The 13,840-nt window shown below is 41.6% G+C and overlaps 2 protein-coding genes across 4 annotated transcripts in view; one reads left to right on the top strand and one right to left on the bottom strand.

The window, feature by feature from the left end:
* Nucleotides 1-3,659, top strand: part of PLEKHG7 (pleckstrin homology and RhoGEF domain containing G7) — a 32,463-nt gene extending 28,804 nt beyond the window's left edge. The window contains exons 15-16 of the mRNA XM_075080666.1: nt 778-875; nt 3,552-3,659. Coding sequence (XP_074936767.1) covers nt 778-875; nt 3,552-3,659 — 206 coding nt within the window. The remainder of the gene's footprint in view (nt 1-777; nt 876-3,551) is intronic.
* A 9,056-nt stretch (nt 3,660-12,715) lies between these two features.
* EEA1 (early endosome antigen 1) overlaps nt 12,716-13,840 on the bottom strand; it is a 70,609-nt gene continuing 69,484 nt past the window's right edge. For all 3 annotated transcript variants that reach the window (XM_075080662.1, XM_075080661.1, XM_075080665.1), the window contains one exon: nt 12,716-12,857. In XM_075080662.1, the coding sequence (XP_074936763.1) occupies nt 12,735-12,857 (123 nt within the window). In that variant the 3' untranslated portion in view covers nt 12,716-12,734. The remainder of the gene's footprint in view (nt 12,858-13,840) is intronic.

Raw genomic sequence — 13,840 nt, 5'->3', positions numbered from 1 at the left:
CACCCAAGCACACCTGCCATCTGCTGCAGGATTTTGGCTAACTGAAGATGCTTCCCCCAAGCTTGCTTTGTAGCAGACTTAAGCCACCTCTTCACCCTGGACATGCAACATTGGTGCTGATTTGTCCCCTTGCACGGAAACCTGTCCCATAATGCCCAAAGTCATCTGCAGGACCCAGGAGATGCTGCTGTGGCACCCAGAGTCACCGACTAACTTCTGCAGAAGTTTGGCAGGAACTGAAGGGCTGCTGGCAACACGCCCAACCCTGCGAGACATTGCTGCCAGCAGCCAACCGGGGGCACCCCGGGCAGCAGCGCCGGCTCATGCACATACCCCAGGGAGAGCCCAAACCCACCATCAGCCTGAGTGCAGCCACTTCCCTATGTAGCAGCAGCTGTTGTACGGACCTGGTCGAAATAAAATAAAAATGGGGCCTTTCTCTTTTATTTTTGATACTTGTTTTTCTCTAACTTCAGTTATGATTTAGTCCACTTTGAATGGAAACTTCTCTTAATGACCCTCAGCTAGACTCAAAAGCACCTCAGCTGCACAATGATAAAGTAATCAAAAATAAAACAAGTGCAAGCGGAATTAACTTTTTGAAATAACAAAGCTTCCTGCACAACAAAAAACTAACCCTATCAGGGTGCATTGACCTATTAAGAATCAGAAAAGATTATTATATCATTTCTTCAATCATAATCAGACAATGTGATAAAAATTGGACTAACAGCTGCATGAGGGAATTTATACCATTTCTCTGTATTTTTTCCCCAGTCTTCAGCCTGCGAAATGCTTTCCTAATACAGCATGAAAATAGGTATCGTCAGTGCATAGCAGTCTTCTTGCTACAAGCTCAGACAGAGACTGCCAAGGTAAGTAGAACACCATTTTTTTTTCTTTCTTCTCTAATTATACAGCTACACTTTCTCTAAAGGAGGCTCTCAGCTTAAAAGTGGCCACACTGTGCTAAGAATCTATTACAGTTGTGACATTTGTCCAAAACCAAACCAAACCAAAATAACACCCCAGTGATTTGGTTCACACATTTGTTACAGAATTTTTGCTGTTGAACATGTACCAATTTTATATCAGGGTTGATAGCAGGTCATATTCTTGTTGAAAAACATTATCGTGTCCTATTGCTAAAAAAAAAAAAGCCATTTCTTGTGTCACAGAAATGAAAACAGTCAGCCCCTCCAGAGAAGTCAACACCAAAACAACCCCCCACATCAACTCATATACAGTAGTACTCAGATCAGAAAACTGTATCATGCTCATCTATGCACAACACACATCTTGCAATTTCAGGCTGAACAGATGGTATGATTAATTCCACTGTTACATAAATTTACCCCTCATTTTCACACCACATCACATTTCTAGTAACAACGCTGTATATAACATCTGAAAGCGTGGTAGGTACTTCACAGAAGTATTTGTTTCTCCTGTAAGTTGAATTTCATCCTCTAATACCTAACATACAGTCATTTGACTACCACTAATACTAATTCTTAAAAGTAAATTGCAGTAGGCAGACTTTTTCAGGAAAAAGCAGTAAGTGAATTCTTTCAATTTCCAAGTCACTTGTTGGTACTTGGAATAGGTACCTACTATAGGTATCTACTCAAGAAGTCATTACCTTCTCCTGTTATTGAAAGATTACTTTGCAAAGCTGCCTTCACACCAGGTGGCTACCATCTTCTCAATGCCTCTCAAGCCCACTTTATCAAAGGAGAAAACCCTGCAGTGAAAGGCTCTTTTCACTTGGACGCAGTGGCTTTACCACATTTTCTTGACTTTGGGCACTCTGAGCCCTAGGAAAGGCAGACTTATTTCAGCTCCCGAGAAACCCAATCTCAGCGTGATCAATATATTTTTTTAAAGAAATTTTGCTAGCCAAGATAAGCTCATGGGTTTAGCTAACGTGAATCTGCAAGACAGAAAGGACGATGATCTGGATAATTCTGATTGTCACATCACAGCCTCGAGCTAGCTAGGCTATAACAAAAGGGAGACAGCCAACTGAATGAAACCCTGCGTGTCATATTCCCATTGATTCGTCCCAAGCAGAGGCCTGTTATATTGCAAGCTGCCCTTTAGATCTCCTGATTTTTGTGAAGTGCCTGCCCCAGCTCCCTTGCCAGGCCCAGGCTCACCCTGCCCACCTGCCTCTCGCTGACATACTGTGCTCTACCGACTGCATGCAGAGCACACACAGTGCATTGAACATAGATGCAGTGAATCCCTTGCCCCACTCCCACCTCTCTGAGAGACCCAATACTCAGCAGACACATGAAAACACAGACTTGAAATATGCTGCTATTGCTTATCCCACCCATACCACTGTCCTGCCCTCTGTTCTCTTCACCCCGTTCCCCACTCTCCTCCCTGAGCCGTGAAAAGCTCAACAGTTTAAATCCTGTCTCCTATGGGTCCACTACTGCCCGGCAATCCCCCGTGTAACCACTACCGCCACCACACTGCACATCGGACCCACCTCTGCCAGCAGCTCCAGAGGGGCCAGAGCAACTACCCCATGCCACCCCAGGCTCTGTGCTCTCCCAGGCACATACAGCTTGCACATGCAGGCTCTTCTCACATCCTCTGCTGGGACTCCTTAGACCTGTAGGTCATCTAATCTCTCTCTCCAGCTTTCTAATTTTCAAAGTGATGTTTTTAACTCATTCAGGGTGTAAACACACCAAGAAATAATCAAGATGGGTCAATAACACAATTTAAGAATCCCAGAATAGCATGAAGTAGAACAGGCTGCTCCATCTCGTGCTTTTCTACTCTTTGCATCAAAGCTCAGTGTCTCTACATGCATTACAGCAGGAAGAGCAGCTCCTGACTAGGCAGAATAAAAACCCTGGTGTGGGAGAAGCACAGCTAGACCTTAGGCACGTATTGCTGCCAACTAATTTGTAATGTCTAATCATAGCAATTCAGAGACAACTCAGCTTCTGCGACCCAGACCATCTGGACTAGCACTGTGAGAAGGAAGTTACGTATTTAAAATCCATCTCTCCAGCCCTCACCCCCTGCCCTTATACCTGATGACAGCAGATGCAGAGCTGAATGCTGTCAGTGCAATGCTAGAAACAAATTCATGTGGAAGCACAAGACAGATCTCGGGGGGAAGGGGTCAGAACTTGTGATGCTGATAGAACTGGGGCTGTCTTAATCGGAGGAACAGGAAGCCCAAACTGCAGGAACAGCATTAAACTAATAAATAATATACAAAAATGGGTGAAATATCCTGCAGCAAACTTCAGCATTACAAGCAAACGGAGAATTAAAATCCTACCTTCCAACCAAAAAGGAAACCCTCACTGGCTGGAAATCCCTGGCCCCAGACAGGTGGCATGTAGCAACCTGAGTAACTGGGAGAGTCTTGGCTCTGGGATAATTCATGTTCACCTCAGGAATTATGAGCATGGGCCTGAAGAAAGACTAAATAAAACTAAAGGCTCTGGGTTTTTATGTATCTGCATTACTGGAACTTTTTTAGATTGTCTTGGTTTAAAAATTATTTTTTCTTATTACAGAAAACATGGATGTCAGAGATAGAAACGGCAATCTCCAATTATACCACGCAACATGAAACCAAGAAAAGCACTGCTTTCTGCTTCCCAGCTAAATCCTCTGAAATTTAATGTCAGCACCACACCGACAGAGCCAGTGGAAGACCACTGTGGTGATAACAGTTATTTCTTCCAGCAGGCCTTAAGTTTCTGAAGCTAACACACCTCTGACTTTTCTAGACAGAAGTGAAGAGTTTTGACCACGGGATGTAGGAGTAAAGTAGAGGAGGGAAATGAGCCATACAATAAATGTATCACTCTTAGATGCTTCTTTGCTTCAGCCAGGGGAAGGCTCTTGCCATCCAGGGAAGATTAAATACAGCTTGTCATTCCCTAGAAAGTGGGACAGGGGAAATAACTTATGTAAGTGAGGAGAACTCATTCAACAGGGAAGTCTAGAAGGGTTATTCCAAGATCATTCAAACTGTATTAGTAAGTTTAATGAAATAAAAATTGTTTAGCCATAGCTCCTGATAGTTACGCATCTCTACCTACTAAACTGTAATATCACAAGATGCCTTTTGCATTAACATTGAACCTGTGGAGGCAGATCAGCAAATGCATATATTGTGTTGACTCCCCATTAGTTTTAAGATTAAGTTCCTCTGGAAAAGGTCATAAGTACATATAACAGTCAGTTAAACTAGAGATGCTACAGAGTATATAAAAAGAAAAAACAAAAATGCAATGATGCCTGAGACTGCTTGCCACAACATTCATGCAGATTACTACCACCGAGGGCGGGTGCTCTCACCAGGTTAGCCTTGGCTAATCCCCTAAGATTTGCCACAGTCAAGAGAGAAAGGGAGACTTCCCTAAAGCCACTCTAAGTGACTCTCACTTCTCCCACTTTCTGTCCCCAACCAGCTAGTCTCCTTCAGCAGAAAACTTAAGAGTATCCTCTCAGTGACAGAAATTACTTCAGGGGGAACCAAACAGAGAAGCCACAGAGATGAAGACTATGCTGAAGAATGTAGGAGTGCCATTCCAGTTGTTCACATTATTCACCGGGAAGTCAGCAATCACTTTGCATTCACCTCTACTCCACAATCAAATTAGTCATGAGTTCAAGTGTCACCCTAACCCTGCTCCTCCCCAGCTCCACCCATGAGGATGTGGAGTTGTGTCTTATCCACTTGAGCTGGTTCACCCGTACATACAAGCTACAGTCTGGAGGCTGTACGTACTTACCTGGTTCAGCACCTCCCAAGACGCAGCCTAGGCCGCTGTGGTACACATTCCTGCTCTTCTCCTTGTGTCTGTGATGGGCAAGTTTTTGTCACAGCTTCTTGGGAAAGGAACAGCCGCCCAGGCTCCATGCCAAGTGGTGAATGTGTACAGCAGGAGAGCAGAAGAGAGTGGAGACAGCAGATCTGCTCCAGGCCACCACGCAAGCTGCAACCACTTAGCCCCAACTTGGTTTACACAGCTGTGTTCAATCTCCCCGATCCCAATCCCAGCTGCATGCTGCACCACAGCCTCCCCCTTCCTCCCCCAGTGCCTCACCAGAACCTCACTGCACTGGCAGAAGAGAATGTGTGTTTTGCAACTCTGTGTATTTTTGCCAGAACAATCTTAAGGCAGGTCTGCCCAGTTTACCAGGCAACCAAATAGTCCCAGAGATTCAGTATTTCCTGGAGGCCAGCACATCTCCAGGGAGGACACCCCAGGGGCAGGAAGTACTTGCACACATGCTGTCTTTAGGGAGACATATGCTCAACAGGCTCTTCTGTGGTCTGGAGAGAAAGATGCCTCAGAAAGCAGTCAAGGCAGAAATTAATTTCCCAACTCAAATTGCCTTTCAGAGGAGACCTTCTCTCAGTCTTTCTCCACTGTCTACACAGAGCCCCTACGAAGATCTGCTTCAATAGCTAAACCCATTGTTTTGTTGAAACCCACAATTCAACAGTAGCTTTGTCATAGGACTGATCAAATACATTAATCACCTGGCTTCTCTCTGCAACACAGCTCAACCCTGAAAGGTCTCCACCTGACAAGCAAGCCCTTCATTAGTCTAAAGGACTAAAACAAATGCTACTTTGGAGTCTTCCAGTTATGCCAGTTGTCTGACTGCATTGAATGGGATGTCTGAACACAGCCAGTGAGAGAAGTACTTCAGTTGAAGAGAGGATACGCAGCAGCCTTGTGCAGTTACTGGGAATAGAAAAAATACTCTGGCTTTAACCCATGAAAAAAAGAGATTTGAAAAACAATAATTATCACTGCGTCCTGGGGAATATGAAGGCCTTTGTTGCAGCTCCCAAGTCTAAGAAACTGGAGCGTTTTCTTAGATGTGTGGCTTCCCAACAGTTCATTTGTACAAGAGCATATCCCCCATTTCAAAGTAGCTCTGCTGTCTGAAATGGGGCAAGGTAGTTTTGAATGACGGAACTGGTCTATTAGAAAGGTCTAATTTTTCCTCTTTATTGTCATTAATCATTCCTTTAACAGGTTAGAAAACAAAAATGACATTTCAATAACATTTCATCGTAGTTTATACAGAACTAGTTGAATCATGGTGTCATCTTCTCATCCAAATCCACGATCGCCTTCCAAATCGCAGAGTTTAGGAATTACAGTGCACGCTGGACTATTCTTTCACAATGTAAGGCACAACTACATGATCACAAGTAGTAAACACAAACACTGAAAATAAAACTTAGGGGAATTGAACTTCAATTAGAAAGAAGCAAAATCTAAACACACTCATGCAGAAAAAAAAAAAATATCTACCTACACCTACCGAGATGGTATGATCCAGTTTAAAAGAAGTGCAGTACTCTGCAGGTAAAACTGCAACATAAGGCTATTATAATACATTATCTCTAAATAGTGGGTAAGAACTTAAAACTTTTTCCATTTATATTTTATACAGTTATACAGAAATTAAGCTGCATGAGCAATATTCACATCTGCAATAATAAATGGATCATTCAAATTCAGAAACGAGGCAAACAAGACAATGTAATTTCTGGCACGCATCCGTTACAGAATACCATTCGTTAAGTTCACATCTCAAGTACTGAATAAAAAGAAGACTGAATTAATGGTACATTTGGAGAATGAGGCTATCTATAGCCAAATGACATAGCTGCATACAAAATTGTTTTTACCCAGCAGACCGTGATTATGAAAGCTTGTGGTTATGATTTATTTCCTGTCCAGCAGCTAAAGTTTGCAAGATTGAAACTACAGAAGTCAAAAGAATAGAACAGAGTTTACAGTAACTTGAAACTATTGGATACTTTCAAACTGACAAAAAAGACGACTTAACTTTTGTCCTTTTTGGTGATAAACTTTTGCAATTTTGGCATTTACTATAACTTTTACATAACGTGACAGTGAGCAAACCCTATTAAACTTACCGAATGTTTGAATTTCACGCTGAGAGGTAGTTTAAATGAAATCTTATGTAACGGCATCAAATGGTGGGGTTCTGTGATTTTTTTTTTGTGTTTTTTTTTTTTTTCTTTTCTTACAAAAGTGACAAATCCTATACAAGCAGCATTTTGGACACATTACTATAAAAAGTTCTGGTATTTGCTAACCCAGCGAGACATTCTTTCAAAGATCCCTTTTATGCCAGGAATCAAGCTTTAGCGTGATACAACGGAATACTTTGCCACAAAGCCAACAGTGAGGAGCCTGGACCTGCCAGCACTGGCCCGTTGACATGTAACAGTGAACACACTTTCCCAGCCCTCTTTACCCGAAAAAGGGCAGGAAATACAGATTAATTTCTTCTTAGTTTAGGTCGGGGGCAGGGAGGGGGAATTGGAAAACACGCCTACCAGGCTTCTGCTTTCATAGTAACATTGATCCAAAAGGGTTATCAAGGCTTCAGTAATCTTCAAATGAGCAGATACTCCTGTATCTGCTGCACAGTGAGTGCATAGTATGTGGTGAGCTACAGACAAAAGGCAGAGTTTGTTACATTAACTAGTACCTATCCTCTTCATTGCTGTGATCTTAAGTGGCATCTAATGTTTTCTCTAAAGAAGCAAACCTCTTTATTCAGTGCCCCTTAAAAAAAAAGAAAACACACCCCAAAATACCCCCAAAACTGAGTTTCTGTGGAGAGACTTTACTATCCAATTATTGCTGTTTTTGAAGAGCACACCACTTAGTGCTTTTGGAGAAGCTGTGGTTGGACAATAACTTTAAACTTATCCTAGACAGAGTGCTGAGGTCAGGACTTGAAAAATTAAGAACTGGACAACTGGCAAGACCCCTAAAATATATCAAATTCACATTTTCTCATTTTATATCTTAAAATGAAGCTCTACAAAGACAACATGTGCATGACTGCATGGTTTTTGTGACATGTGCTCTCAGATGACGACTGCATTTTTGGTACAATGGAATTATGAGTGCAATTCTCCTCACATAGCAAGGGGCCAAATGTAATACAGTGAGAAGTCCAGCTGAAGACGAACCTTCTGTCCATTGATTGCAGCTAACACATGCAATGCGAATTATACCATTCCACTTACTGTAGATTATATTCAGTTAGACAGCAAAAAGTGCATAGTGCAAATGACAGTGTTGTTTCCTAGTCCTCGAAGAATGGGAGGGGCGGTACTTGGAGGAGTAATTTATCAGTTTCAACATACTCAAACCATGGTATCATTCCTCTTGGCACAGTTTAGTTTATATTCTGTTTGAACTTAAGCTCCAGCAGTTTTCTGTCTGCCACTTAGTACTGGTCATAATTTTTTTAAGTTGTGCAACAAGCATTTGTTCCTACTTCATGTTTAACTGACATTTAACAATCCAGAAAAGTACATGAGTTTTCCCGGTCCCTTCTTTAGGAATGTCACTTCTCTTACATCTAGCATGAGAGACTCAATTGTTCTTGCTAACATAATACAAACACAGCAACGTTACTTCATGCTTCTGCTCCCAAATCCCTTCTTGCTTCACACAGAAAGCTTTTCCAGTGAGGTTTCACAAATAATCCTAATCATCCAAAACCCAACACAAACAGTTATTCATTGTTCTTGTGTACCTAGCACTCCATGCTCCATGGCAACTTGGTTACTTGATACCTTCCAAAAACAGATGAAAAACCCACACTGTACCCTAAAGCCTCAGACTCTTGTGCCAGAGAGTGAAGCCAGCTGAAAAACGAGATCCCTCTAAAGCTTTTGCCTCTGTTGGAAGCTGCAGCAGAAAATTCTTTTTGTCTCTTCATCTGCAGACAGCAACTTTTCCTGCTGTGACTCATTAACTTTATCCTCTTTGTTCAACCTTTGCAGAAAGGGGAAGATTACTGGAGGGAAGGAATACATGCGGAGAAGAAACAAATAACAGTGAAGCACGGCCAGCTAAGATCAAAAGCCTGCCACTGACCCCTGCGACGCTACCTGCCTTCAGAGGGGTTGCAAGACGGAAGTATGAAATATGTATTGCTGACAGGAGGCTGGAGTAGAGCAGTAGGATTCAGCATTTTGGAGGCAACCACACAAGGGATTGTGGCTCTTTGGGAAGTGAGGTGATCTCCAGGATGTTAAAGAATCTCTCCCTGCACTTAACAAGACTATCCTTTACACTTTTCCAATTGCCTATGTAGCTCGTCTCAGCCCGTGTAGCAGCTGGTCTTTTATATTCTGCTCCCCCAACAATTCTGAATATGGATGGAGTGTTTGGCAGAGGGGACAGTTTCAGGAATAAACCCCACACTTCACTGCCCCATTCCTGATGCCATGATAATGGCTAGTAATCAAAGGCAGCTTGAGGATCCCACACATCTACTGGTTTGAGCACTGTTTTTACGATTATTTCCAGCTCTTGCTCTATAGTGGCCTCTCCTCTGTGAATCAGAGCAATCTGGTTCTTGCTAGAGGCAGTTAAAGCACAGCACTGTGCATCCTCCGCTTCCAAGGTTCCAGTCTCTTCTGCCGTTTTATTAGTTTTTCCCCCCTCTGTTTCTGTGTTTGCAGTGTGCAAAATCAGTGCATTAAGCTATTTTGTCTGGAATCCTTTAACTCAGCATGATAAAAGGAAAACCTAGTAAAAAGTCTAGTAACTATTATTTATACTTTAAAGCAGCGTAACAAAACCCCACATTCCTACTGAAACATGCCCATCAAAACAGTCAGACTCTGTAAGCATATTTACAAATACAAAGCTTTTCACCTTCCAGTTTCCCTTATTATTTATCTCATAGGTCACTTTACCGAGCTTAACTTTCAACCTGGCAGTGAGGTCAAGACCATTATAGGGTCTAACTATACCATCAACTTGTCAACAAATACAGACGACAACTAAGAATCATAAGCACAAAAGAAGGTGCGTAAGATTTAGCAATGGAGTTGTAAATTTACTCCAGTGAAAAGCTGTAGAAATCCTGACCTATCGCTACAGACTCAAAGCTCAACCACAAAAGCTTCTACCCTAGCACTGCTCCTCCAGATTTTAACAATCCTTCTTTTTGCAAATGTGTATTTGAAAAGCATTTCCATCCCCTTGAGAAGTTGGTCATATAAACTGATCAGCAAAAACCAACCTTCAGAAATCGAGCTGGTTTTGCCCCTGAAGCTGAGGAGCTCCAGAACAAGGTCTGATCTATGGTCAACCAACTGCACTGCTTCAGCAGCCAGGTGAGTGAGGTGACTCTGCTTGTCTTCACACAAAGGAATCCCAGAAGGCTAAATTAAGAACAACCCTACTAGAGCTTCTGCCACTTCCTCTTTACTGCAGAGCCCTCTCTTCAGGTTTCGCACATTCCCATTCAAAAGCAAAAATGACTGAACACAAGCGAGTCTTTTAAACATTTTCCTAGCTCCCCCTGAGAGATCACGCGCCTCATGCATTTTGTCCTTGTGCAGTGGCGGGAAGCTTCTCTCTTCCCTCTCAAAATCCCTTCCCCTCCACGTGGTCGTCCTTCATCCTGAGAGCAGCACGAGGTTCCATGTGTTATGCAACAGGGCAGAGAGCATCCAGGCTGGAGCATGACTGTCGCATATTTACTTTTCCCATGCTTCTGAAGTGATGTGTCAGACCAAGAAAGGCTCGAAAGCAAACTCTTCGGATTATCTCAATAAATAAGTAGAAAAAAAATTCCCAGAGGCAGAGATTTCGTTCGTATTTTCTATTCAAAAGATTCTTATGCCAGACAGTTACACTGACGAGGAGAAGCAGCGAGTCCAGAGGCTCTGTTCATACAGAATCGTTGCAGCAATTATTTCTTCTGAGCAAGCAACTCTCAAGTTCGAACCAGAAAAGCAGGTCAGTATTTCACAGAAACCACAGCTGTATCCCAAACCCTTTTACAGCGAGGAGAACCAGTTACATAATTCAGCTGGCTTTTGGGAAATAAGAATCTAAGACAACTCCTTAAGGAAGACTCCTTGAGGCTGCAAATATAGAACCAGACAGGTAGGCTAAGAAGGGATATGAAACATATATATCACTACTTGTGGAGAAGAGGGATTAAGTTTGTTCACTGGAGAGTTTATCAGGACTAGACATTTTTCATAAAAGAGACTCTTCTTCATTCACATATAGAGCTGTCAATAGATAAAAGCAAACAAACCTGCCTAACGATGGCTAAGCTTCCATCATTGTGACAGAATTCAATTCCTTACCTCAGGCAAGAAGTAGAGGAACTCAGGACACAGTTCTTTTCTCTGAACGGCTGGCAAAATTTTGTAAGACACAGAAGGGCTTGGGGTGCTGGAAATTTATTAGGGATTTTAAGACAAAGGGTCCCTAAATAACCCCCACTCAGAAGCAATAACGGTTTTGAAATACTGGATACAAGGGGAAGAAAAGTTAGAGACAGGCAGGCAAGAACAAACAGGTGTAAATAAAATCACAACAGAAAAGTTGGGAACCTACATAAACTCTACAAGAAACCTGTGTTGCAAGTACAGAAAAGAAAATATGAACAAGTATTTAAAAGACATACACACATATGCCTCTTATTTAGAGCTGTTTGGCTTAAACTAAGCCTGTAGCAGGAGATTCACACCACCATTCTGAGCAGACTAAATCATGTAACTAGCATAACATTCAAGACTCCCCAGCTAATGCGGGGTCAGAAGGACCAATGGAAAACTGAGGTTTTGTTAGATGTAGCAGGAGTTCAGCTTCTTCCACCAAAGGCTGAGGGAAGGGACAGAAGAAAAGGTCAGATAAACTGCAGCAGTCTCAAAAAAGAGTTTTTTCTTAGTAGGATACCTAGCATGGAAGGGCTGGACATCCCTTAGAACCACAAGAACCTCTCAGGGCTTCCAGGGTACAAGCTGGGGAGAGATGCCAGGCTACTACCAGTATTGTTTGTTTGCTTTTTAAAACCCACGTATAAAGGTTTCTGGAATATTAAAATCCATCAACTGAATATATAAAAGTTAAATCAATCAATATGGGATGGATTATTGTAATGTATTATGTAATATTCCCACAATGCCAGCTAAACTTTGTCTCATCATTTGTTCACACAGGCGCTCTCTCAGACACACACACACAGAAACTATGCAATACAGTGTGTATAAAGATGTTCCAGTATCCAAGTGCTGTAGCTGGATAAGGACTCGGGTGCTGATGCTACCGAGTTCCAAGTGGGCAAATAAAACTGAGTTGGAGTCAAGTCCAGCCATTACCCTCACTGTGGAGTTCACTCTTTAGAGAGATAAGTCCAAGAACCAGATAGAAGGAAAACAAAATCACAAGCGGTTATAAAGAACATCAAATATGCAATCAAATGAAACAATTAGTTATGCTTTTACAGCAACATTTGATACACAAAGTCCTCACAAGTTTTTGCATCTTCCTTTTGCTTTGAAGGAAACAAGAATAAACTGCAATATCACATAAACGCTGTTTCTCTTGAACAAAAAAATAAAAGATAAAAAAATACATTGTTACTCCTCTGTTTAAACTTTATTTACAAGTAACTGGGTATTTTTAATCTAGACATAGAAGTTCTTTCCAGGATAAATGACAATAAGCTATGGATGATCTGAGCCCATGTCTCACAAAAAATACAATAGTTTTACTTGGTATCAATAAACATTTTAAAATATACTAAATTTTGCCAAGTGTTACAATCATTGTCCAAACTGAATAGTAGTCTGAGTGCTGAACGAAGTGCATCAACAGAAAATATAAATTTTAGTGTAACATGTCACTCACGATAGCCAGTTATCCTTGCAAGTCATTAAAGCAAGTGTCACAGACTCGGACAGGCTTCTTAGAAGAAGGAGTTAAGGCATTCTTTGCTGAACACTCGGCACAGAAGATATTTCCACACTGTCTACAGTGATGCTGTGAAAGAAAAGAAACATACATGCTGAACATGAATGACAGGGCATTGATCACTAAGAGATCACTACTATGTCAACTCAGCTCTTATGTTTCAGAAGTTAGTTTGAATTTTAAATAGTAGTTACACAGCACACAAAAGAGCATAGGAGCAAATCCTTCCTAAAGGGTATAGGAGCAAAATATTCAGAAGCCCTTCACTGAGTCAGGAGACTATATCATTTTCAGAAATGAACAGGTTGAAGTTCATCCTCCTCTTGAATTTCTCCTCTTGAACTTCTTCTGTTCACATAAATCATGTTCTTCTTACCTGTAACTACCTACTTTCACATTGAGAAGTATCCTTGAATCAAAGGATCCAGCAGCCTTTGTTCAAAGGCTACCCAAAGAACATCACTGAAATAATGCAGGGCAGGGAGAGCCACCTAAGACCAAGTCAGGAAGCAGTGCAAAACGAACCTCATGAATACCCCTCACTTACTTCATTGCCAAGCCACTTGTTCCAGAGACGATAATCTCTGAAGGGCAGACCCTGCCAGCTGAGGGATGCTAACACCTTAGCTGACCACAGCTGTTTTCACAAAGAAGGTCTGACTACAGACCTAAAACACATCCAGTTGTTCCTTCTGTTCCATGTCTAGTTAGTGTTTAGAAATATGTAGTCACAAAGCACCAGATCATGCTGATGCCTCATATTTTCACATATATCTAATTTCAATAAAGTTACATTCCTTTTATACCTGTAAATCCAATTCAGACTGGTTATGAATAAGTTTACAGTAGATACCCTTACAACAGTGTAATTTTGCTTGCTTAGGGGATTGAACTATTTTAACACTGTTCATAAACTGATGTTGTTAAAATGGCAAAAGAATCATAAATAAGGTAAGCTTCACAAACTTTATTTTTAATAATCAAGGTATTGCAAGCAATAACTGTACTGTGAGATGTCCTGAGTATCGCAGCACTATTAAGGCCGTTTTCTG

The sequence above is a fragment of the Phalacrocorax aristotelis genome, chromosome 1 (assembly GCF_949628215.1).
Source record: "Phalacrocorax aristotelis chromosome 1, bGulAri2.1, whole genome shotgun sequence".
Classification (NCBI taxonomy): domain Eukaryota; kingdom Metazoa; phylum Chordata; class Aves; order Suliformes; family Phalacrocoracidae; genus Phalacrocorax; species Phalacrocorax aristotelis.
Note: the sequence above shows the minus strand (reverse complement) of the source record. Positions and strands in the feature narration are given on the sequence as shown.